We start from the raw sequence: 21,674 nt of genomic DNA on the forward strand, positions 1-21,674 counted from the left end.
AAGAGCCTGACAAGGTTGTGTGAAATTACTAGGCAAATCAGGAACTGAAAGAAATAAGCAGAATACTGAAGCCACGCTTGCCTGTCCAGGGAATTGATTTATTATTGGCCTAGATCCCTAAAGATAAGGATGTTCCCAGTGACTGAGAATTTGATGACATAATTTATCTTCATCCAATGGATGGGACCATGACCTTAAGAATACGGTCCATCTCTACAGTGAATTCCTTATTTAATATTAGTTGTGTTCAAGGATTGGGTGTTCTGTCTGGAACAAAAACTGTCATTATGTAAGAGAGCTCAAGCTGAGCTTTTAGATCATTAAACTACTTGACATGACTCTAAGTTCTTATTTCACAGCCAGAAATTCTTAAACCATCTTCCTAGGCCTTCCATAGGTTCTGGAAAAGATGTGCAATTTCGCCGGGCAGGACCTCCCCCTCATTCTGCCACTTACTTTCCCAGTTGCTTTCATTTCTCCCAACTGTCAGGCATGTTGTGAAATTGAGTTTCAGTATCATTCTATTCCAATCCATCAGCTCAGATACTAATCATGAAACAGGTCAATGTGTTAGCTCCCAACAAAGCATTTCTGTTTTAGATTTGCCAAAATAGACTTCCAAAGGCATGTGCTTATAAGGATGATTGATGAGTCAACAAAACTTCAGTGGGGTCACTTTTAATTTGGGCCTGGGAAAACTAACAAGCCCTTTGTACCTCCCAGTTGTCAACAGTGGCCCACACGAGTAGGAGGCATCACAGAAATAACTCCTGTTCAATCCAGGCCAACTCAAAGATTCCCCAGGTGTCGTGCTTATAGCTTGAGAATTATGGCAACCAGGATATAAGCAGTGCTGGAGGTAAATGTTCTCATTCTTTTGCTTTGTATTTCCAAAGTTCCATTCACAACGTCCGTTACACGTGTGTCTGTGTGGCTTGGATGGTGACTGAGGCTCCATAAGGAGTGTTAATTGCAATGATGTAGAGAGAATAGTTGAGGCTTATGTATCCTAGTGGAAAAGCCTTTTCAGGCCTGTTCTCTGTTTTCTGCTCCTTCTCCTCAAAGGATGCCCTTTTAAGGTTTTTATTCTCTGGAGTGAGGCTGTTATTCCATTCTCTAATTCCCCAAGAGGCAGTCAAAATTAGGAGGGTTTCTGTCTCTATTGCTTTTCCTGGACTTACACATCTCCAATGTATAATTACACTTGCAACATAGTAGTAGTCTTTCCTGTAGTTTTCAGAAGCAAATTAAGCTATCAATAAACCTTCTAGATCAAGAAGTTAGGAATGCATCTTTTACTCTAAATCAGTATACCGCCTATTCATGGGAATGATGTTTTGGGAAGCATACAGCCCCTCTACCACAACACACCTTTCACAGCGAATATTGAGCTTTTACAACGTGCCAGGCACTATTCGAAGCCAGAGACACAGAAGTTAATAAAAACAAAGTATTTATCCCTTATCATTATCCAGTTGAGATAATACTCCCTGGCCAGTTTACTCTGTGAGCATGATCTTCAGCAAGACTCAAAGCACTGTGAATTACATTTATGTAGCAATTGGAGGATTTACATTGATTTCAACTGCAAAGGAAATGGCAATGTCCCTACCTTACTACCCACCCGCCATGACACCTAGCAAACACATACATTCTTTATACTACGTGGCTTAGGTGCTTTTCAAACCAGGACTCATGATACTGCTTATTTGTTTAAAAATAAACACTAAACATCAAAACATTAGCCGCAGTTTCAAGTAGCATACTCAATGCATATTTATTTTGTTACAGCGTTTGGAAAGTGAGAGAATTCTTTTTTGTGCCAAAATAGCAAAGAAAAATATGAAACACAATAAAGAGACTGGAGTCTAAGCTTTGACCTAAAGTGCTACACATTGACTCTGATTCTTTTTGCTTTCATATGCCACGAGAGGTTCTTTTTTTTTTTTCTTTTCCTTTTGGCATTAAATTGACCTTATCTGTCAAACCCAAAGACTCAAGGCTGCAATACAGCATTATGCCTTTGTTCTCATAACCCTTTTACTATCTTATGTAGTTTTCAGGAAGCTAGACTTAAAAAACCAATCATAACACAGTGTCTCTTTCCACCAAAGATTTTTTCCTTCATTTTAAGAGTTCTTAAATATTTTGTAATGAATTCCAACTGGGATGCACGCGGGTTGGGCAGTGGAACAAGGATCATTTAACTGGCTCTTGCTGAAGAGGAAGGAAAATCTTAATAGGAGAACGTATTTATTTAGGTTGCTTGCATGTAAGAGAAATGTCCTTTCCCCCCTTCCACTCAGATGGGCTGTTCATTAGCTAGGCTGAATCACAAAGCAGAAGCAGAAAGAGTCTGGTTGGAAGCTGCCACCTCTTCAACAAAAGCAGCCATGTACATGAAGGGTTTAATTCGCTTCATGTGGTCCAGGGCTGAGTGGAGAAGGCAATGGGACATCTGGAACATAGATGAACATATTCCCTGATGGAGGCTGGGAGCAGTGCAATTCCTCTCTGATTAGCAATCTAAAACATGCACTCTCTTTGCACCTTTCATTCAGCCAGAGAGAGGCTGTTCCAGGTATGAACATCAAGATTCCACGGGGAATAAATAATTCAGCTGAGATGAAAGAGCCAATAAGAATTTCAGCTCAGAGCTCAAGGAAACTCCGAACCTAATATGTTGAGAATAAACATCTCCTATTATGGAGAACTTGTTTTGGCTCTAACCCTTTATTACCAACTGCTCTGAGGGCTCGGAACCTCTGATAGTGCTGGGAGAGAGGTTCATTCTTTTAAATTTCACCTTAACCCCTGCCAAGTGGTGTTATAGAACAAGCAGGAAAAAATGCTAACCCTTCCTCCACCATTTCTGTAACACTTCCATCTGGGTATCCATCTGGGAGAATTTCAGAAAGTCTGGAATGTGTAGACATTTCAGACACAAATTCCCACTTTCCTTTGCTCAATTAAAACTGAACATTGTTACTACTTACACTTTGTTCATTCTTGCAAGTAGCTTACTATGGTCACCTGGCCAAAATAATGACCCTGTCTTTCCTTACGCAGACTAGGCGAGTGACATCTACTGGAAATGAGATAAATTTATCCTAAGGTATCCTTGGAAACAACAGATTTGGAACAGAGGACTAAAAGTCAGAGATTGCTAACTGCATATCTTGTTTTCCTCCAAGGGCTTCAACTTTTTCTTCTCTTGCCTGCTCCTTCGGATACCCAACATTCTTATCAAGTATACCTTCCACTATCTTTTTAAAGGGCTAATTCCCAACTTTTCCATGAAAAAGTCCCTTGCCAATCTAACATAGTGACTTTCCTCCTGCCAAACCACCGAACAAATCATACATTGAACAAAATCTTCTTTGTTTTCTCTCAAAGTACTATCACATCACTATTGTGCACATCCAACGAGATATTTATTGAAAGGAGAATGTACATCAGACCTAGATGTTGCCCTTAAGGAGCTTGTAGTCCAGTGGAGAAGATAGCTATATTACAAGCTGAAAGTAGTAAGGAAAATAAAGAATGCAAAGATAAACTACTGTCCTTTACAGTGTCACTTTGGAGTGAGCAAAATCAGGGTAAACTTTGGGAAGAAGGTAAGGTGTGTGGAGAGCTGTGACGGATGAATGGCTTATGTGACTCTAGAATTGCCAGAAAGGTCATTCCAGACATAGGAAACAACGCGGGCTCCAAATCTGAAGGAAGGAAAGTATGGATCATGTGTGAAAAGCATCAAATAGTTTCCTTTGATTACAGGGAAGTGATCAAGGAATATTTTATAAAATGGGGTTAAATAGGAAACTGGGGGGGGGGCACATAATGGAGACCAAAGAGTTTACAAATTTGCATCGGGAAACACGGGAGGTTTCTGAGAAATTATATGCTTTCAGGAAACTGACCTGGGAACAGCATGTATGCTGAAATGGAGACGGTGGAGTTAGAGAATCCAGTTAGGAAGCAGTTGTATAGTTTAGAACAGAAGTAATGAGGTTGTGGCAGTGAATGGAGAGTTGACAGATTGTAAAAGTACAACTGGAACTCAGAAACTGATGAGAACTTGAACGAACCTGGAGGGCGGGAGAGGAGACACTGATAACTCCAAAGTGTTCAATTTGAAGGACTTGGAAAGCATTCACACATCGCAGTAGGGAATACAGGAGGAAGGAAAGAGAAATGAAGAAAAGAACAATGAATTTCGTTGAGAACATGTTGAGTTAGAAGTGGAGGTGGTATGTCATTGACATGTCCAGCATGCAATTGGTTTATGATGTTCCCGAACTCTGTGTAGATCAGGGGCAGAGTCACTAATGTAGAGATCATTGCTTAAAAGCATAAAACGTGTTAAGGTAGAGAGCACTGTGAGAGAAAGGAGAGAGATAAGACAGCTCAACTTTGGACACATTTACTGAAGGGGCAGGCTATGAAAAAAGACCCAGGGAACAAACAGAAAAAAAAAAATGCTCTGAAAGCAAGGAAGAAAGCCAGAAGAATACGCTATTATAGAAACTAACAATGGAAAAGTTTTGTTTGTTTGCTTGCTTGTTGTGGAAAAGTTTTAATAATAATAATAAAAAAAGACTTAGCTAACAATGTTGAATGCTGTAATGAGTTCTAGGAGAATTACAAAAAGTGGTCTTTGGATCTGGTGTGGCAAATTACTGATTTTTAAGAGAGCCGTTTTTGAAGAAGCCAAGCATTTTAAAGGGTTAATGAGTAAGTTAGGGCGTGGGACAGAGAAAAGAGCCCTTAACTGGGAACCAGAGACCCTGAGTTCCAGCTTGGCCTTGCTGTTAAGCTGCTGTATGACCTCTTAACCTCTCTTGAGCTGTTTCTCAGTCTTCAAAATTCTATAAAATCTCTCCTGACTATCATTTCCAAAGATTCAAGTAAGCTAACTATGGACCTAAACTCTACGGAGATCCTGAGCTACCGATTTTTATCGGGTATATGCCAATTTCAATACTTGTAACTTGTGTAAAAGTGAGGCTCTAAGTGTTTCCTAATACAAAATAATTCAGACCATATTCTTCAAGTATCTGCTTCAAGGAAACCTTCCTCCAGCCTCCTCCCATCCCCAGTCCTTTACTTTTAAAAACTAAGCTAAGATAGTGTCTCTAGTTTATCCAGCAACTTGTCCTATTGCCTAAAATCAGGGGGTGCCCCCCAAAAGCCTTTCTTGTTTGTTGATGTCTATTGGGTAGTATTAACAATCAATCCCCAAATCATGGCTTTCCAGCCATGTGTGATCATATACTTGTACAAGGGCATTTTCTGAAACTCAATGTCTCATATCACAAAATCAAACCAGAAATGTTATTCAAGAAGAACCCAGATGCACTGAAGAAAGAACATTTGCTTTATCTGGGGGCTTTTAATCTATCAGGATCCTATAGCAATACAAACTCAGAATCACTGAAATGTTAAGTACTATAAAACTTTTAGTTGGGTTCAAGCACATAGTTTCGTAATATATTTGAAGTTAGTGTAGGTGTGAAGTAGTTCGATTGAATCTTGCGATTAAAGTTAAAAAACAACGCTTCGTTTTAACACACACACACACACACACACACACACACACACACACACACACGAGGATAGGATAACTTTCTCTTGTTGAGACACCAGTAAATTTTCCTGGAGTTCTCATCCCTTGCCTTTCTTTCCTCCAGAGAGTTTGGCCTGTTCTTTCTCAAGAATTCTTGTTTTAATTCCAAATGGATATTGTAGAAAATAAAGGGGTAAAAATTTAAGTTTGTTTTTGAAAGAACATATAACTCAGCTCCAAATTCGGTGGAGAAAAGGAGGGGAAAAAAAGGACAGTTAGCATCTTTTGTGCACCTGTTATATGCCCTACATGTTCATGTACATTATCTTACTCAAGCCTGACAATAAGACTTTGCAGTAAATTTAGCTTTGGTGTTAGAGATAAGAAAAATGAGGCTCAGGGAGGTTAAGCTATCCTCTCAAGGTCAAATGGCAAGTTATAAAACTAGGATCGAAACAAGAGCTGAAACAAGACTCCAAAGCTCAAGCATGTTCTACTTTACCATGCAGTTCAGTCTAGTGAAAAATTCACTCTTGAAAAGGTCTTAGCATTTGAGGCATAAAAGAGTATTTGTTACAATTCACCGGAGCCTCCAAATTCTGTTGTATCTGCACCGAGTCCTATCGAAAAAAAATTAAACAAAACAAAAACATCCCAAAACATCACACACACTCTTAGTTCCCCTCCCAACTGAAATTCAGTAGGGAGGACAGTTCCTGAGTCATGTTCACAGAAAGCTGTCCTTGGATTCTGTTATTGAGCTCACACCCCCATTCCTGACTTCCCAAGTGGCACCGAGAAAGAGAAGAGGAAATGTAAGAAAAGTATAAGATGGGATCCTCTGACACCGTGGTGGAAATTAGCACATTTCCCAGAAGACCAAGATAAAAATGCATGTGAGAAGAACAAGGGAAGCAAACAGATGGGGCAATAAAATGGAGGCGGAATGAGCTCATCAGGATTTCCAGCACACGGTTTAAGTCCATACTGGGCTCTCAGCTGACCTGGGAGCCAGGAGACATAGTGAATGAGTGGGTGGTTACTATGCTGCAGCATCAGTTACACGAAGAGATTAGGTGGAGCTGATTCACTGCGGCAGGATCGGCACGACTTTTCAAGAGGAGGAAAATCTGTGGGCCCTGGTCTCAGCCACTCGCATAACCATCCTTATGGACAGCATGAGTCACACGTGTGGGATCCTGCAGGTAGACAGTATTGTGCCGTGAGTAAACCAAGGGCAAGCTTTCACGTTGCCGAGAGCAGGGTCTCAACCACAGCTACGGCACATCTTTGTGTGAAGGTTTATCCGCCGGATACGCAAACACCCCGCCTTCCCATACTCCTCCTGGGCTACAGGTGGTTCGTAACACAAACAGAAAGGACAAGGCTCCGGAACGTTCGTCACACCGAACAGCGATTCTTTTCCAAACTATCAGACCCCAGAAGGGTCTTTGGAAGAGTCTAGTCTAAGCTCTTTACTTGATACACAGCAAACTGAGGTCCAGGGAAGAGGAATGACTTGCCCCAAACCACTCAGCTAGTGACAGAGTGGGCATGAGGACTCAGTTCCCCTGTTCCTAAGCCAGCAGACTCTGTGCTGCACCAGCAAGCCAAAGTCAAACCCTAAATAAGCTGTGAACTAAGCCCTCTAATTATACTGCCTCCAAAGGAAATAACATCTTAAATGCCTGGGTCTCTCTCTCCGGGCTTTGGCAATTTCACTGACAATTTCCCGTACTGGAATCTCTTTTGAGAACTTTAAGAGTAATTATTTTCGGATATATGCTTTGTTATTTTTATGCCTTCTTACACACTGCTTTCTTTGTTCATGAGAAAATTAGGATTCTGGAAATACACTTGACTTTATTTAATTATTAAAGGAACAAGCATCCATTTCAAGTAGTTGCGAACGTAAATGTCATCGGTGTGCGTCAAGAATAGATGTATGGGAACAATATATGCTATATTGCTCTATTTTGACATCCAATTAAGATCCACTTTGGTCTCAGGAAAAATCATCAAACCTATGGAGTGAAAACTGAAGAGCGAAATCCTTACCTGGATCATTCTGAACATGTCTGGATTTGGTGCCTTTATGGAATCATGTAAAACGTAACATTTTTTAACGTGTTTTGCAACCTGACTGCTTTCATTACTGCAGCCTGTGTATATGTGGGCTCGCTAGAACTTTGGGGGTTTTCAAGGAGCTGAAGTAAGGATGTAGAAGGAATGAGCCCGTTCAAGGTCATGCTTACTAGGTGAAGCTGATGCCTCCTGGTGACCCCTACCAGCAGCAGCATAAGCCCATTACCCAGTCTCCCTCCTCCCCACCTCATACCTTTTTTACAAACTTATGTTCTTACCTGAGCCATCATCACTTCCATTGTCCTCTGTTTTGGGTGTTGTGGAGAACAGATTTGCTGGCTCTAATGTTTATCCATGAAGAGATTTCCACGAATAGAACTTTCCTCGTAATTTAGTAACATTGTCCTTGAAAACCCCACGACTATTTACATAACAGAAGCTATTGTTTGAAGTGCAAAGCAGGTCAAAATTTGGTTTCTGGAGATTAATCACTGCGGTCTGTTTTATATTATCATAATAATTTCATTTATTTTGATACAATTTGTTTTCAGCATCAACCTCAGCTTCTGTGCACAAGTGACAAATCCATTTGTTTCTGGTATAATGGATAATGTGATTAATGACCTTGCAACAGGATTTCTTAAAAACACGGAGGAAAAAAAAAGTTTCCATTTATAATGTGCAGTAAAACCAGCTCAGTCTGTAGCTGTGCCTCAAAAATCCCTCTGAACTTGTTTGCACGCCACAGCCAAGATTTTCAAACAAATTTGCTCCTGCCTTTTGGGGTTTCTGTCCAAAGCTGTGCTCTCCAAGAACGAGCGGACAGCGGCATCAAATTGGGAAAGTGGATCTACGGGCAGCCCGCTCGCAAGGGTGGGGCCCCGGTATACTACGCGGTGCCATCTCCGTGGCCGCGCTCCGACGAAGCCAAGGAGCCCAGGCCTCGCTGAGTAAAGTCACACCACCTGCTGGGCTGTCGCCAGGCCCGCACGCGACGTCTCTGCGGGCGGCCTCGTGACTCCGGCCCCCGCGCCGGGCCCCCCGGTGGGGGCCGCGCGAGCGCGAGTGTGCGGGCGCCCCCTCCGCGCAGTCGGCATCCGGCGCGCGTTTCCGGTGCCCGCGGACCTGAAAAGTCTTCCGCAGGCGGCGGGTGGGAGTGGGGACCGGGGGGGTGGACGTGCACGGGGGCGACCGTCGTGCGTCTCCTTCCCGCCTTCGGGTGACGCGGGCGCGGCGGCCCGCACCGGGAAGCCCACGAGGCCCGCCGGGGAGGAGGGGTCTCTCGACGGCAGCCTTGGGTTCGAGTTCCTCCTGGAGCTCCTCCTCACTGTCCTCACTTGGGGGGGCGGGGGTCCCTCCCCACAGGGGCGGCGGTGGCCGCTGAGCGAGGCCTCGCGCCGCGCCGGAAGCCCAGAAGGCGCCCCGGGGAAGCTCCCGGCTTCTCTTCAGCCCGCGACGCCTGCGTCCTCGGGTGGGTCCTCGGGGCGCCTGGACACGCCGGCCAAGGCTCGCGAAGGCACTCGAGAGTGTTTTTCCCCCCTTTTTCCTCAGTTCTTCCTTGCTGGGGGCCCCGGGACCCCGCGCTCGCGCCCCCGGCTCGGCCCCACAGGCCCGCCCACCAGCCGCGAGAAGGCGCCCCCGCCCCGCCCCCTCGCTGACGTGCGCCCAGCCGGGCCAATCAGAGCTCGCGGCGCTGCGCCCCACGCGCCGGGGCCTTCTCCCACCCCCCTCCCCCCCAGCTTAAGAAAGGGCGCGCGGGCCGGGTAAGAGCAGAACGCTGCGCCGGGCGGAGCGAGCGCGTTGTGTTAGGCGGACGGTTCCACCGGCTCTCGCGCTCTAGCTGCCCTCGAGCGGCGTGCCCGGCCGCAGCCCGCCGCGGAGGCGCCTCCGCCGCGCGCCCCGACGGCGCCCTCCCGCTCGCCCGCAGATGCTGGAGTGAGCGTTGCGGCGGCGGGATGCTGGCGCTGCTGGCCGCCGGCGTGGCGCTCGCCGTGGCCGCCGGCGCCCAGGACGGCCCGGCGCCCGGCAGCCGATTCGTGTGCACCGCGCTGCCCCCGGAGGCGGCGCGCGCCGGCTGCCCGCTGCCCGCGATGCCCATGCAGGGCGGCGCGCTGAGCCCCGAGGAGGAGCTGCGGTCCGCGGTGCTGCAGCTGCGCGAGACCGTCGTGCAGCAGAAGGAGACGCTGGGCGCGCAGCGCGAGGCCATCCGCGAGCTCACGGGCAAGCTGGCGCGCTGCGAGGGGCTGGCGGGCGGCAAGGCGCCGGGCCGGGCGGCCGCGGGCAAGGACACCATGGGCGATCTACCGCGGGACCCCGGCCACGTCGTGGAGCAGCTCAGCCGCTCGCTGCAGACCCTCAAGGACCGCCTGGAGAGCCTCGAGGTAGCCGGGTGCGGGGGTTCTGGTGGGGGGAGGATCCGAGGAGAGGGGCAGAGGCGGGGCGCAGGGTCCTGCCTGCCAGCCTGGGCGGGCCCGGACGCAGGGCGAGCTGCGCTTGGGGTCAGGGGAGGGCTTCTCGGTCCTGCTCGCCAACTTGGGTGGCTCGCAGTCCGCCCCCACCCCGCTTCCTGCTGGAAGGAAGGGGTTAACTCCCTCCCCGTGCGCCGGGACTGTCCGCCGTGTGGACAGTCACTTACCGAGGTTCCAGCGAGCGAACCTCTAACCTCTTGTGGATCTCCGAGTCCCCCGGAGCCGGACGCGCTCCCAAAAGCTGTGCCCAGTGACATGAGGCTGCCGCGTGAGGTCAGCTGCCCTGGGCGTCCCGTGTTCTCCTTTTATAAATCAGCTCGGGCTGGACCCGAGCGGGCGGAGACCTGAGGGTCTTGCCGGGGACGATCGCGGGCGGGTCACGGGCCACACCAGTTCGCGCCTTGGAGGAAACCCCGTTAACTCAAAGACACTGTCCACAAATTGCGACCTTCTGAGGTGCCCTTCCAAAGGAGAAGGAACCTTACTCCGTGCTTTCTTGGAAGGCGTATGCAGTTTGGAACTTTGAAAGAAATTCTCATGTAACTTCATCTTCACTTTCAAATCCTATTTAAGAAGCGTGGATGTTTCTGTTGGAAACGTTTACCAGAATACTTATTAGGGAAACTAGGTTTCAATTACAGGTGGTAATTATTGCAAAATTATTTGAGGATTTCCCGCGGCATGATGGCTAAATACAGTATTTTCAGCATCTGTATATTCCCTGATTCATGATGATTAACAACAGCGAACGTTTCTAGTCACTAAATATGCACCAGTCGTGCTGTCTAATTTTAACCCTTACAACAGTCCTTTGAGGCAGATCCTACTGACTGCATTTTACAATTCGGAATGCTTTAGAGAGAGGGTACATAGCTTGCCAAGGATTCATGGCTAGGCAGTGGCAGTGTGTCTCCAGAGCCAACATGATGGTAGAGGAGTAAAATAAAGAGGAAGTGAGGATTTAGAAACAGCATTAAAAGCAGAGATTCCTGGAATTCAGAAGTGTCATGTTTTAGAGCTCTCGTTTTCCAGTAACATCTCTGGCAAGCATGGTTATTCACCTTTTTGCCACACGGGAATTTGGAAGCTGTTTTCATTTCTAGATGAAGGCTCGTCAGCTTTGAGTACCATTTGATAAGCAATTTTTTTTTTAGTCGTAGCTCTGTTGCAGTCTTAACCCAAGAATGGTGGATAGTGATTAAAATTTTGACTTTTTAGCAAGAGGAGAAAACCAGCTTTCTGAGAGAGAAAAATGAAATTCCTAAGTTTCAGATATTGCAGCAAGGTAATTCTTGTTTGACTTTGAAATCCTTTCCATACAAAAGAAGAAAAAAAGCATCAGTGAAGTGCGCCCCTTGGCACGGTTTAACACTCCCGTTTGGGAAGCTTCTCCGTGTGTGGTTGGGCTTTTAGAGCTGCGTTTCACAATTTCTGTCTAAATGGCCTTAATGCTTCTTCACGCGTCCCTCTCCCCAACTGGAAGCACCAGCTCCGAGTGAACGTGTCCACCGCGGTGCTGCCCGGCGACTTCCGAGAGGTCCTCCAGCGGCGACTGGGGGAGCTGGAGAGTCAGCTGCTGCGCAAGGTGGCCGAGCTGGAGGACGAGAAGTCCCTGCTTCACAATGAGACCTCCGCTCACCGGCAGAAGACTGAGAGCGCGCTGAACGCTCTGCTGCTGAGGGTGACTGAGCTGGAGCGAGGTGAGTTCTTGGCCGGCTCCTCTGTCGCCCTCTGGCTGACGTCCCTCCCAGCCCTCCACCCCACCGCCTTGGTGTTTGGCTGCAGGGTAAGGGCGGCTGGGCTCCAAGCGGGGCAGAGAGGCTGGCCCCGCAGCGGTCTTCCCCATTTACACATCAGGCCACTAGGGCCCTTGAGGGAGTGGTGGCTTCCAGACCCCTCTGCCTGCTGACTCTTTTTGCGCTTGGTTCTGCGGCTGCTCCTCCCACATCGTCCCCAAACCTGCCCGTCCTACGTGCGGAAAACCACGGGATTCTTTACCATTCCAGCAGCGCTCCACTTTGCCTTCTCCGTTTCTCAAATGAAACGGGGTCTCTTTCAACTTGAGGCGTCTCTCCTGGTGCACAGGGGTTTAGGGTTTCTGCCTGAAGGTTGCCCGGCTTCACAGCCTCGTTGACACGTCTTCCGACTTGGTGGGGACTGAAGGCGCCGATGGCTCCTGGGAGGGGCCTGGTTTCCATCCCTTGCGGTTGGACCCGGAGTGTCTGCAGTGATGGGGCACTGCGTGGGGATGGCCTGTGGCTGGCTGAGCAAATAATAAGTGTGATTGAGGATGGTCCTGCCAGGAATCAGCCCCAACCCTGGCCCACTGGCGTTATGCACGGATACGCTGTGTAGCTTGCCAGGCACGGTGGCCAAGTTGCTACAAGGATGTAGATCGATAGAAGGCTGCCGAGTTAGTGTGGAGTAGTGCCAGGCAGTGTGCTGGACACGTCACACCGGTGAGACGGGACTTCTCTTACACCCGTGACACCAGTGAGAAAAATGCTCCAAAGCTTTCAGCCAGAAATGTGTTGGGGGGGGGGGAGGAGGGGGCCGAGGTGGGGCCTGGGCCTTGGCCACACGGGAGCTGCTGCTTTGTCACCGTCCCTCCCATCCCCAGCCTCGTTCCAGCACCCACACTCTCGGTACGTAAGTTCTGCAGAAGCCCTCGGAGCTCTTCTGGCACAGAAAGGAGGGCCATGTCCTAGCTGGAGCCCAGTTCTGCAGGCCAGGGCCCCTGACTGGCCTTCCTGTAGGGCCCCCAGGACCTAGACTCTAGAATTCTTCTGTGTGCTCCACCCCGTTCGGGGATGAGTCTTTCGAGGAAAGTGGTCATTTGCTGACCGGTTTGTCTCCTGGGTAACTTTGAGTTTGTATCTGTCCTGTTTGGGGTCAGTCTAAAGGGGTAGATAAACTCCCAGTCCCCAGATAGACCGCGAGTGGAAAATATAACGTGTTCTTCAGAGGATCCTGCTGAGCCCCGAGGAAATGGACCTCAAGCATGTGCAAAGTAGGGGGCTTAGGGGGTCTCTGGCCCTCGGTGCATCATCTCCTGCCCATTAAGTGCCTGTTCTGGGCCAGACACTAGGCTGTGACTTCCACATTCTGTGACCCTTGCAACAACCCTATGAGGTAGGTATTAGTGATGGATGAGGGACCGAATCAGATGCCTGCATCCACGTGTCCAGCAGATTGCAGAGCTGGGGTTGAACTTGGTGGTGACCCCCACAGATGGAGGCTTGGAGGCTGTAGCCTAGAGTAGTGTGTGGGCTCTAGCCCTGTTGAGCAGCAGGCTCCCCAGAGCCCAGTGGTGAGCGTCCAACCCTGAGTGCCCCCTGGACCCATGGATGCTCATTTTCTTTGTTGTGGGACCTGCTCGTCTGCAGGGGCCTCCAGAGTGGGTGCCAGCCAGCCAGGCACAGCCCGCCTCAGAGTCTGAGTAAACCTTGCCACTGGGAAGAACACTTCTCTCTTTGGCCCCCACTGCCCCCACCCGTTTTCACTTGTCTGCCACCTGCAGCCTCTGATTTATTGGTCAGGCCTTTTAATGCCTTAATTGGTTTTAACTAAGTTTCCTCTGAACCTCCAAGCTGTTTGATATAAATAGAGGGCACCAGCTTTCAGGGTGTGGGCCCCCTCCTCTGCCCCTCGGCTCTCCCAGGTCTAATTAAACCTATCTGTTGTCACCTAGCTAACGATATTACCGACACTGAGCCTTATTAAATCAGCAAGCCTGCCCACCTGCCGGGATAGAAGCCATTTCTCTTTATTAGATAACCATGCCTTCGTGAAGAACACGGCCGTTTGCAGACTAAATACTAGGGGCTGCACGTAGTTGAGGGAGGACTGCCACTCCCTGCTCTGTCATTCATTAGCTGTGTGACTGAGGGGTAAGTCACCTCACTCCTCTGAGCCTCGGTGTCTCGGCTGCACAACCTGCAAAATCAGGAGTTGGGGCTTTGTAGTCTCTTGATTTTGCTTCAGCCTAACACGGGGTGAGCCCCGGCCTATGCCCTGCCGGGGGCCCCCTCGCCTTCCCCAGGTGACCAGGTCTTGCCAGCCCTCACCAGGTGCTTAGCAGCCCCGAGGCCTGGGAGGTCAGGACGGATGAGGCAAGACTACACAATCAGCCGATCCGAGTAAATAGTACCCATGAGACCCAGAGTCTAGTGTTTCTCTGCCGCCTGTTCCAGAGAGGTTGAAAGGGCGATGCTGAGCCCTGTTGCCTTTCTGTTCAGGTCTTCCTTGGTTCTATGGTTCACACCACGGCACCAAAGAGCTTCTTATGCATTATATACTATGAACACAAATGAATTGGGGGCATTGTAGTGGAGAAGGGCTCATCCATTCTGGCTTGCGTTCTACAGAAGGGGCTGATTCATCCACCAGAGACACAGGCAGTTTGGCTCCATCAGTTTTGGGTCCAGAGAGCCTGGCTGTTTCTCATGGTGACGGAGTCCTTCTGGCCCCTCGCGGATATCTAATAAATACTTGTCAAATGAGCGAAGGGTGTTCAGGCTCCTTCCCTGGCAGTATCTAGTACCCAAATAAGAGGGAAGCTTTTGCCCTGACAACTCACAGGGTTGGGTGGTACCCCACAAACTTCAGAATCTGTGATAACCAGAGACCGGGTCTTGCCTTCCATGTATTTATTTTTGTTGTTAATTTTGGGATTAAATCAAAACTATTGGAAATTACTTAGACCCCGTGAAGAGTACCAGTTGCTTTCAAAGATTTTGGAAACCCCATTTACGTGGGGACAATCAGGGGGTGCTCATCAGTCCCAGGTGGGCCCCAAAGGCTCCAGGCTCTGGCGAGGTGTGCTAACCTCAGCGGGGAGGTAAACCTCCGTGTTTCTCTGCCTCCCACTGGTTCCAAACCGCAGGAAATGGTCAACAGATGCAGTCTTCTCTTGAGGAAAGGGCAAATCATGAGCAAGGTGGTCCGTGTCAGGGATTTAGTCCAAAAAGCCACTTCTCAATTAAGTTGTAGTGTCCAAACATGGCCGTGGACTCCTTTGCCTGGGTGGCAGTGATTCTTTAGGGTGAGAAGTGACAGGGACTTGACAAGTGTCTACTGAATGCCCAGGTCCCTGTTAATAAGACTTCCTGCCTCCAAGTCCATCAGGGTTCCAACCCCGCCCTTGCTGAAGGAGCCAGGATTTCAAGAAAATAGCTGAGGAAGGGTTTTCTGGCTTAATTTAACCAGAAAATTATTTTTGTTAAATGTTTGTTTTTGCGAGAGAGACAGAGATAGAGCATGAGCGGGGAGGGGCAGAGAGAGTGGGAGACAGAATCTGAAGGAGGCTCCAGGCTCCGAGCTCTCAGCACAGAGCCCGATGTGGGGTTTGAACCCATGAACTGTGAGATCATGACCTGGGCCAAAGTCCGACGCTCAACCAACTGAGCCACCCAGGCGCCTCTAACCAGAAAATTAAATCCAGCTTTCCTCCTTCCTCCAGCTTTTAGGAGCAGGGAGGTTCTTGTTTACTCCTGGGTTGTAGAACTTTGAACAGCGGCTTCCCAGTAGCAGGTGCTCTGGAGCTCAAGGGACCAGTCTGGGGGAAGTGGGGGTCCAGGAGAGCAGTCGCTCTGGGCTGCACCAGCGGGGAGCAGGCTAACACCCCGCGGCCTCTCTTCTCCACCCCCCTAGGCAACAGTGCGTTCAAGTCTCCTGATGCGTTCAAAGTGTCCCTCCCCCTCCGCACAAACTACCTGTACGGCAAGATCAAGAAGACGCTGCCTGAACTGTATGCCTTCACCATCTGCCTGTGGCTGCGATCTAGCGCCTTGCCGGGCATCGGCACCCCGTTTTCTTACGCGGTGCCTGGGCAGGCCAATGAGATTGTGCTGATCGAGTGGGGTAACAACCCCATTGAGCTGCTCATCAACGACAAGGTGAGGCCTGCTTAGACTGCCACCTTCCCCCATCACGGCAACAGTCAGGGTGCTGCAGAGTCTGACAGCCAGCTGCTGTAGGGCTGTCCTCCTTGGAATGGTGACAAACTCAGCCTGGCCTAGGGCAGCAGGGGTGGGCGGCTATGGCTGGTGGAGATCCAAGGTGGGAGTCTGGCCTAGAAGCATCTCAGGGTCCAGGCCGGAGGTCATCGAAGGAACAGAGCTGAGGTCTCTGTGGGCCAGCCTGAATCGTCACTGGCCCTTGGGCCAGTCAGTGAGGGCTGTTCTCCAGGGCCATGCTGATTAAGGGAGGGGGAGTGTGTGTGTGTCTTTCTCTGTGGAGGATACTTCTCAGCATATCTTTTGGGGGTGGTTTATTAAGATATAATTTACATACAGTAAGGCCGAGAGTTTTTAGCATACAGTTTGACCACTTTCGACAAATGCATGCAGTTGTGTGACCGCAAGTAAAATATGAAAGCGTTCCTTCCATCAGTCCCCCCTCTCCACACACAATTTCCTCGTTCCCCTGCGTAGTTAGCTTCTGCCTCTACCCCAGCCCATGGCAACCACTGATCTGTTCTCTGCCCCTGTAGTATTGCCTTTTGTAGAGTAAATATCCTTTTTTAATAGACGGGCTGGTTTCATCGTTCAAGAGCATGATCTCCTCGAGAACTCGGCTCTGGGCATCTGTGAGACCTCTAGGAGCCCCACTTAAACTTCCATTCTGAAGGCAGACTCAACATAGCCAAAAATGTGTCCTCACATCCTTGCTAGAGCTGAGCACTTGAATGGCCTCTCCGGCTCCCTGCTGCCTCTACCCTGGCCCCTTACCCTGCTTTTATTACTGAACTGCCCTGGGTGGGGTTTGTGTAAGTGGGAAATGGCATGGAATCTCCCTGCCAGGCTCCGTCTCACGGTGACCATGTTCCTGAGTCAGGGATTAATTGTTCTAAATAACGCTCTTGAACACAGGAGGGCCCAGAACCTTGTTTTCCTTTTGGGTTCGGTGGCATGTAAACAGCCAATTCCCAGGAGGAAGCGCCAGGTTGCTAGGATACCAGCAGTAACAACAGGACAGTTCCTGGTTGGGCTGGTCTGTGGTGCTCACAGGATGCTCGCAGGCGACCACGTGGGTCAGAAATGCCCTTCCCCTGGTTCTGTATGGGGGTCTGAATGTGCAACCTCCCCCCCGCCCCAGCACACTCTCCCACGTAATTGTAGGCCTTTGGTTTTCTGCACAGGAGGACACACACAGTCCCCAAGTGCCGTGATAGAATTTGAGACCCTGCCTCGAGTGTAGATGTCTAGTCTGATTGTTTTCCAAAGATTCCTTCAGGTTCTTCAGCACGAGGCATTCGGGCCAAGTGTGGCCAGGCGGGGGCTCATTCTTCACATCTGCTTGGTCTGCACAGTGTCCCAGATTCTCAGCCAAGCCACGGACTGAGGGTGTCCAGTTGCAAGCCGGCCACCGTGGGGTTAGGGGCATGTCCCCAGGCTGTCTCTTTCCTCTTGAGTGTCTGTGTTTCGCGCATACACACAGACCGAGGCCCTGTTTCCCACATAGCAGAGAAGGGGTAACCAGCTGGGAGCAGCACGATCTCTGGTCCCTGTGCGCATCAGACTCCTGGGAGCCCTACGGGGGGCCCTCACCTGCATGTTGCTGCCTACAGGTTGCACAGCTGCCCCTGTTTGTCAGTGACGGCAAGTGGCACCACATCTGTATCACTTGGACAACACGGGATGGCATGTGGGAAGCTTTCCAGGATGGAGAGAAACTCGGCACGGGGGAGAACCTGGCCCCCTGGCACCCTATCAAGCCAGGGGGGGTGCTGATCCTTGGGCAAGAACAGGTAGGTGCAGGGGATGCAGGATGGGGTGTGCTGGCCAGCCACGCGTCACGAGGCCACGCCTGCAGGCTGCCCCCTACCCCCGCAGCCCGCCCAGCTGTCAGCCTGCCACACCTGGCCACTGTGGTGTGATGGCCACCTGGGTCCATTCTGTCTTGCGGCCTGAGGGGCCGGGGGCGGGGGGACCCGGTTGTGGTATGATGGGTCCAGATAGATTCCAGAATGGAGTCCACCGTAGGTGGGCAGGAGTGTCCCTGAGCTCATGCTGCCAGGGAGTGACCATGGGTTCTCTCTCTAGGCGTTTGACCTCTGCTGGGCACAGCACTGATTCAGGGTGCCCGGGGCTGATATGGCATCTTCCGGGAGCTGCTGGCTCAATGTCGTGGGGCATGCCTGTGTGATGCTCAGCCCCTCGGGGGAGCTAGGGGTGGGAACGTGACCGAAGAGGCTGTCCTCACTCCCTGAGACAGAGGAAATCTAAGTTGCTTGTCTGCTCTTGGGCAGATAAGAGTTGACGTTTGGGTCTGTGTTTGAGGTTTGCTGAAAGCCAGGGAGTAGAGACCAGTTCCTTTGAGAGCTTTGAGTCTGGGCCCATCCTTGGCCCACTCCCTGCCTCACTACCCTGTGACTTCCCCGCTGGGAAGGGCTGGGAGTCTGGAGACCCGGGTCTAGTGTTAGCTTTGGGACTTTGGGCCAGTGTCTTTCCACTGTAGCCTCGGGGTAGTTTGGCATGTCCTAGAGGTCTGGAACGTGCAGGAATCGGGTCAGGGAAGGAGTGAGGTCAGAGTTGGGGGAATCAGGAAAATGCTTCATCTCCCCCTCTCCCTCCTCACTGTGCACCCCTTCCCAAGGCCATTACATCCCTGGAGATTTAGTGGGCACGTTTGCTTTCTGAACCTGTGCCGATGTGGTTCTGTTCCCCCCCCTTCCCAGGACACTGTTGGGGGCAGGTTCGACGCCACACAGGCATTTGTGGGGGAGCTCAGCCAGTTCAACATATGGGACCGCGTCCTTCGCGCACAAGAAATTGTCAACATCGCCAACTGCTCCACAAACATGCCAGGCAACATCATACCCTGGGTGGACAACAACGTTGATGTGTTTGGAGGGGCTTCAAAGTGGCCCGTGGAGACCTGTGAGGAGCGTCTCCTTGACTTGTAGCTACCTTCTCCTCTGTCTGGGGGCCTGGGGCTGGTGTCTCCTGTCGGAAGTGCAAGGCCACCTGCTCCCCCAATTAAACTGTGTATAGAGCCCCTGCCACAGTGGCCTGGGGCCCCCAAAGCTTGTTCCCAGGGAATCTCTAAGACTGAGGCTCTGTGGCAGCACCTGTCACTGGATTCTTTGTTCCTTCCCAAGATTTTGTTGTGTCGAGTAGGGAAGAGGCCCTGAGTTGCAGGTGGGAAGATACCTGACTTCCTGCTGGGGGTTGGGGGGGGGATCAAGGTCTTCGGGGCCCTGTTCAGAGCCCCTACAGTTGCTAGTGAATCACAGCCTTGCCCACCCTCCCGGATCCTTGGTGTCTCACGTGCGCCTTCTGTCTGTCCCCTTTCGAGGCCGTGTGGCCATCCCACCCGAGTATCTGTGTCCCTTATGTATCGAGTGTATCCTGCTGTCCGCTGAGCACGCAGCAAAGCAGCCCCCACCACCCGCGGAAGGGCTTTCTCTTGGTGTTCTTTCTGCTGTAAGGAACCCTTGAGCTTGAGGAAGGCAGGCTGCCCAGACAATGCCCTGCCTTCTCCAAGGTGGAGGGGGCATCACTGCCTCTAGAGGGGGCTGGGAGCTGGAACTCAGAAGGGTGTTCTGGAGAAGGGCCGCGGCAGCCTTCCATCCCCCTCTGTCACCTCTCCCTCCGACCGATGCTTTGATGGGATCATCGCTGGGAATGGCTTCTCTGAAAAGCCTCTTCACTCCTCTGGTGCCAAACGTTCAGTTGCAGCTTCTACAACCATCCAGTGTGGTCAGGGGGATTTCATTTTTTTTCCTAACAGAAAAGAACAGCCATTATTAGCAGGCTCCCATTTTTGATGTTTCGCCCCACTGTGAGGAATGTGCTAGTTTTCATTCACGTTGATTGCTATAAGCTGTGGACTGTCTCAAGGATTTCCCCCAGAACTTCTTCAGGAAAAGGAAGTCATTCGGCCGCTAGTTGCTTAGTGACTCCAGGCTGCTTAATTTATTGGACAGAGGATAGTAATTTATTTTAAGGACAAAGTGGTAAAGTGGGGGAAATTTATAAAGTTAAATATTATATATTTTATTTTTCATACATGTTTCAAGTGCGAATTGTGGAAATTCCATTTGTAGGACCAAGCTGACATGCCCATCCCAACATTGTATGCTATGAGAACTCTTCGGATGATGGAATTCTGATTAAAGTGCACTGGAAGATGCCTCCGTGTCTGTTTGTTCCAGGTCTGGGGCTGAGGGTGGGGGTGGGGCTTTGCCACAGTCGGCACGTCCGGGGCCTGTGTGTCTGTCGGACCTGGGGGCGCCGAGGTGCAGCACTGACCCCTTCCCTCCTCGGTGCCAGGCGTGGACTGCGGACGCCCCACGGGCTCTGCCCTGCCTCCCCGCCTCCAGCCAGCCCCCGTTCTCTCAACCAGGAATCGAGCTTACCTAGAGGTCACTGAGCATCCCGTCCCAGGCATGACCCCTGCTCACCACCCACTCTGTGTGTGTTCACCAGATGTCTCGCTTACCCCTCCTAACAACCCCCTGAAAGTGAATCCCGATCGTAGGTGACTATGTGGAACAGTTGAACGGTGACTTGGGTCACACGGCTGGTTAAGGGCAGAGCTGAGGGTCAAGCAGTCCTGAGACCCTGGAGGCCCTGCCCCTGCCGTGATTACCCTCGCGATGGCGTGGTTGACCGGGAGCTGTGGCTCGCTCAGCCACCCAGCATCACGAGTATTGTGTACTGCTTATCGCTCGCCCAGGAAGAATCAAATATCAAAACTCGAAACCGTTTCTACTGAACGTGTGTTTCTTTCATGCCATTGTGAAGTCAAAAACTTGTGAGTCAGGGACCATCTGTACACTGAAAAACTACAGAACACGATTATTTTTTTTCTTTTTTTGATAGAAAATTATAGAGGGAAATCAAAGAGAATCTAAATACATGAAAACGTATCTGTGTTTATAGATCAGAAGAACTAATATTGTCAAGATTGCCATTGTGGACACGTGGTGGGAAAAATTTGGTTCAGATGTCAAGTCCGATGATACTCACATACCCCTGAGAGGGCACGAAAAGGTTTATTAGATCATGAGACTAATAACCAAATGGGGGAGATCATGGTGATACCCACATGGGTCCGAAAATGGCTTGAGAGAACAGAGAAAAAAACTGGCTTGGTTTTTTATGGTGGTTAGTGGGTAGCGCCGGAGTGATGATTCTTCCGTGTAGTTCACACACCTCACTGGTGTCAAAGGAGGAGGAATTTAGGCTCTCCTGTTACTTGTCCAGATGTGGGGAAAGAGGGAGAAGTGAGGCTTAAGCGCTGTCAGCAGTCAAACATCAAAAAGTGTAGACAGACACGTGATTACAGCACACCTCAGATGTTCGATGCCTGAAATGCACCATGTCGCATTTAATTAGATTTGAACTTGTGTAAGTCGTTGTGAGGTCTGTAGCTTGAGGCTGGTAAGAATTCTGGAGGTAAGAGTCCTGTCGAATGCCTGTTCGGGGGCCCAGAATTGTGTATCTTGAGAGGTACGGTGAGTATATCTCGACCCCTGTCAATAATATCTAGAACTGTGTAGGAGAGCAGTATCTTGGTGAGGTCTCGCATTGTGGCTTTCATAAGTA

The 21,674-nt window shown here is 50.2% G+C and overlaps 1 protein-coding gene across 1 annotated transcript; it reads left to right on the forward strand.

The window, feature by feature from the left end:
* The first annotated feature begins 9,399 nt into the window (after positions 1 to 9,399).
* On the forward strand, positions 9,400 to 20,256 carry NPTX2 (neuronal pentraxin 2). Its single transcript, XM_043559672.1, has 5 exons — positions 9,400 to 10,032; positions 11,603 to 11,819; positions 15,772 to 16,016; positions 17,690 to 17,869; positions 18,800 to 20,256. The coding sequence occupies exons 1-5, from the start codon at positions 9,607 to 9,609 to the stop codon at positions 19,025 to 19,027; spliced, it is 1,296 nt and encodes a 431-aa protein (XP_043415607.1). The 5' UTR covers positions 9,400 to 9,606; the 3' UTR covers positions 19,028 to 20,256.
* The last annotated feature ends 1,418 nt before the right edge of the window (positions 20,257 to 21,674 follow it).

This window comes from Prionailurus bengalensis, chromosome E3 (assembly GCF_016509475.1).
Source record: "Prionailurus bengalensis isolate Pbe53 chromosome E3, Fcat_Pben_1.1_paternal_pri, whole genome shotgun sequence".
NCBI classification, from domain to species: Eukaryota; Metazoa; Chordata; class Mammalia; order Carnivora; family Felidae; genus Prionailurus; species Prionailurus bengalensis.

Excerpts from the sequence above, each read along its gene's own strand:
- NPTX2 (XM_043559672.1), top strand. The coding sequence starts at position 9,607 with ATGCTGGCGCTGCTGGCCGCCGGCGTGGCGCTCGCCGTGGCCGCCGGC. Across the intron at positions 11,820-15,771 it reads GGTGACTGAGCTGGAGCGAG|GCAACAGTGCGTTCAAGTCT; the intron begins GTGAGTTCTTGG and ends CCACCCCCCTAG. Across the intron at positions 16,017-17,689 it reads AGCTGCTCATCAACGACAAG|GTTGCACAGCTGCCCCTGTT; the intron begins GTGAGGCCTGCT and ends TGCTGCCTACAG.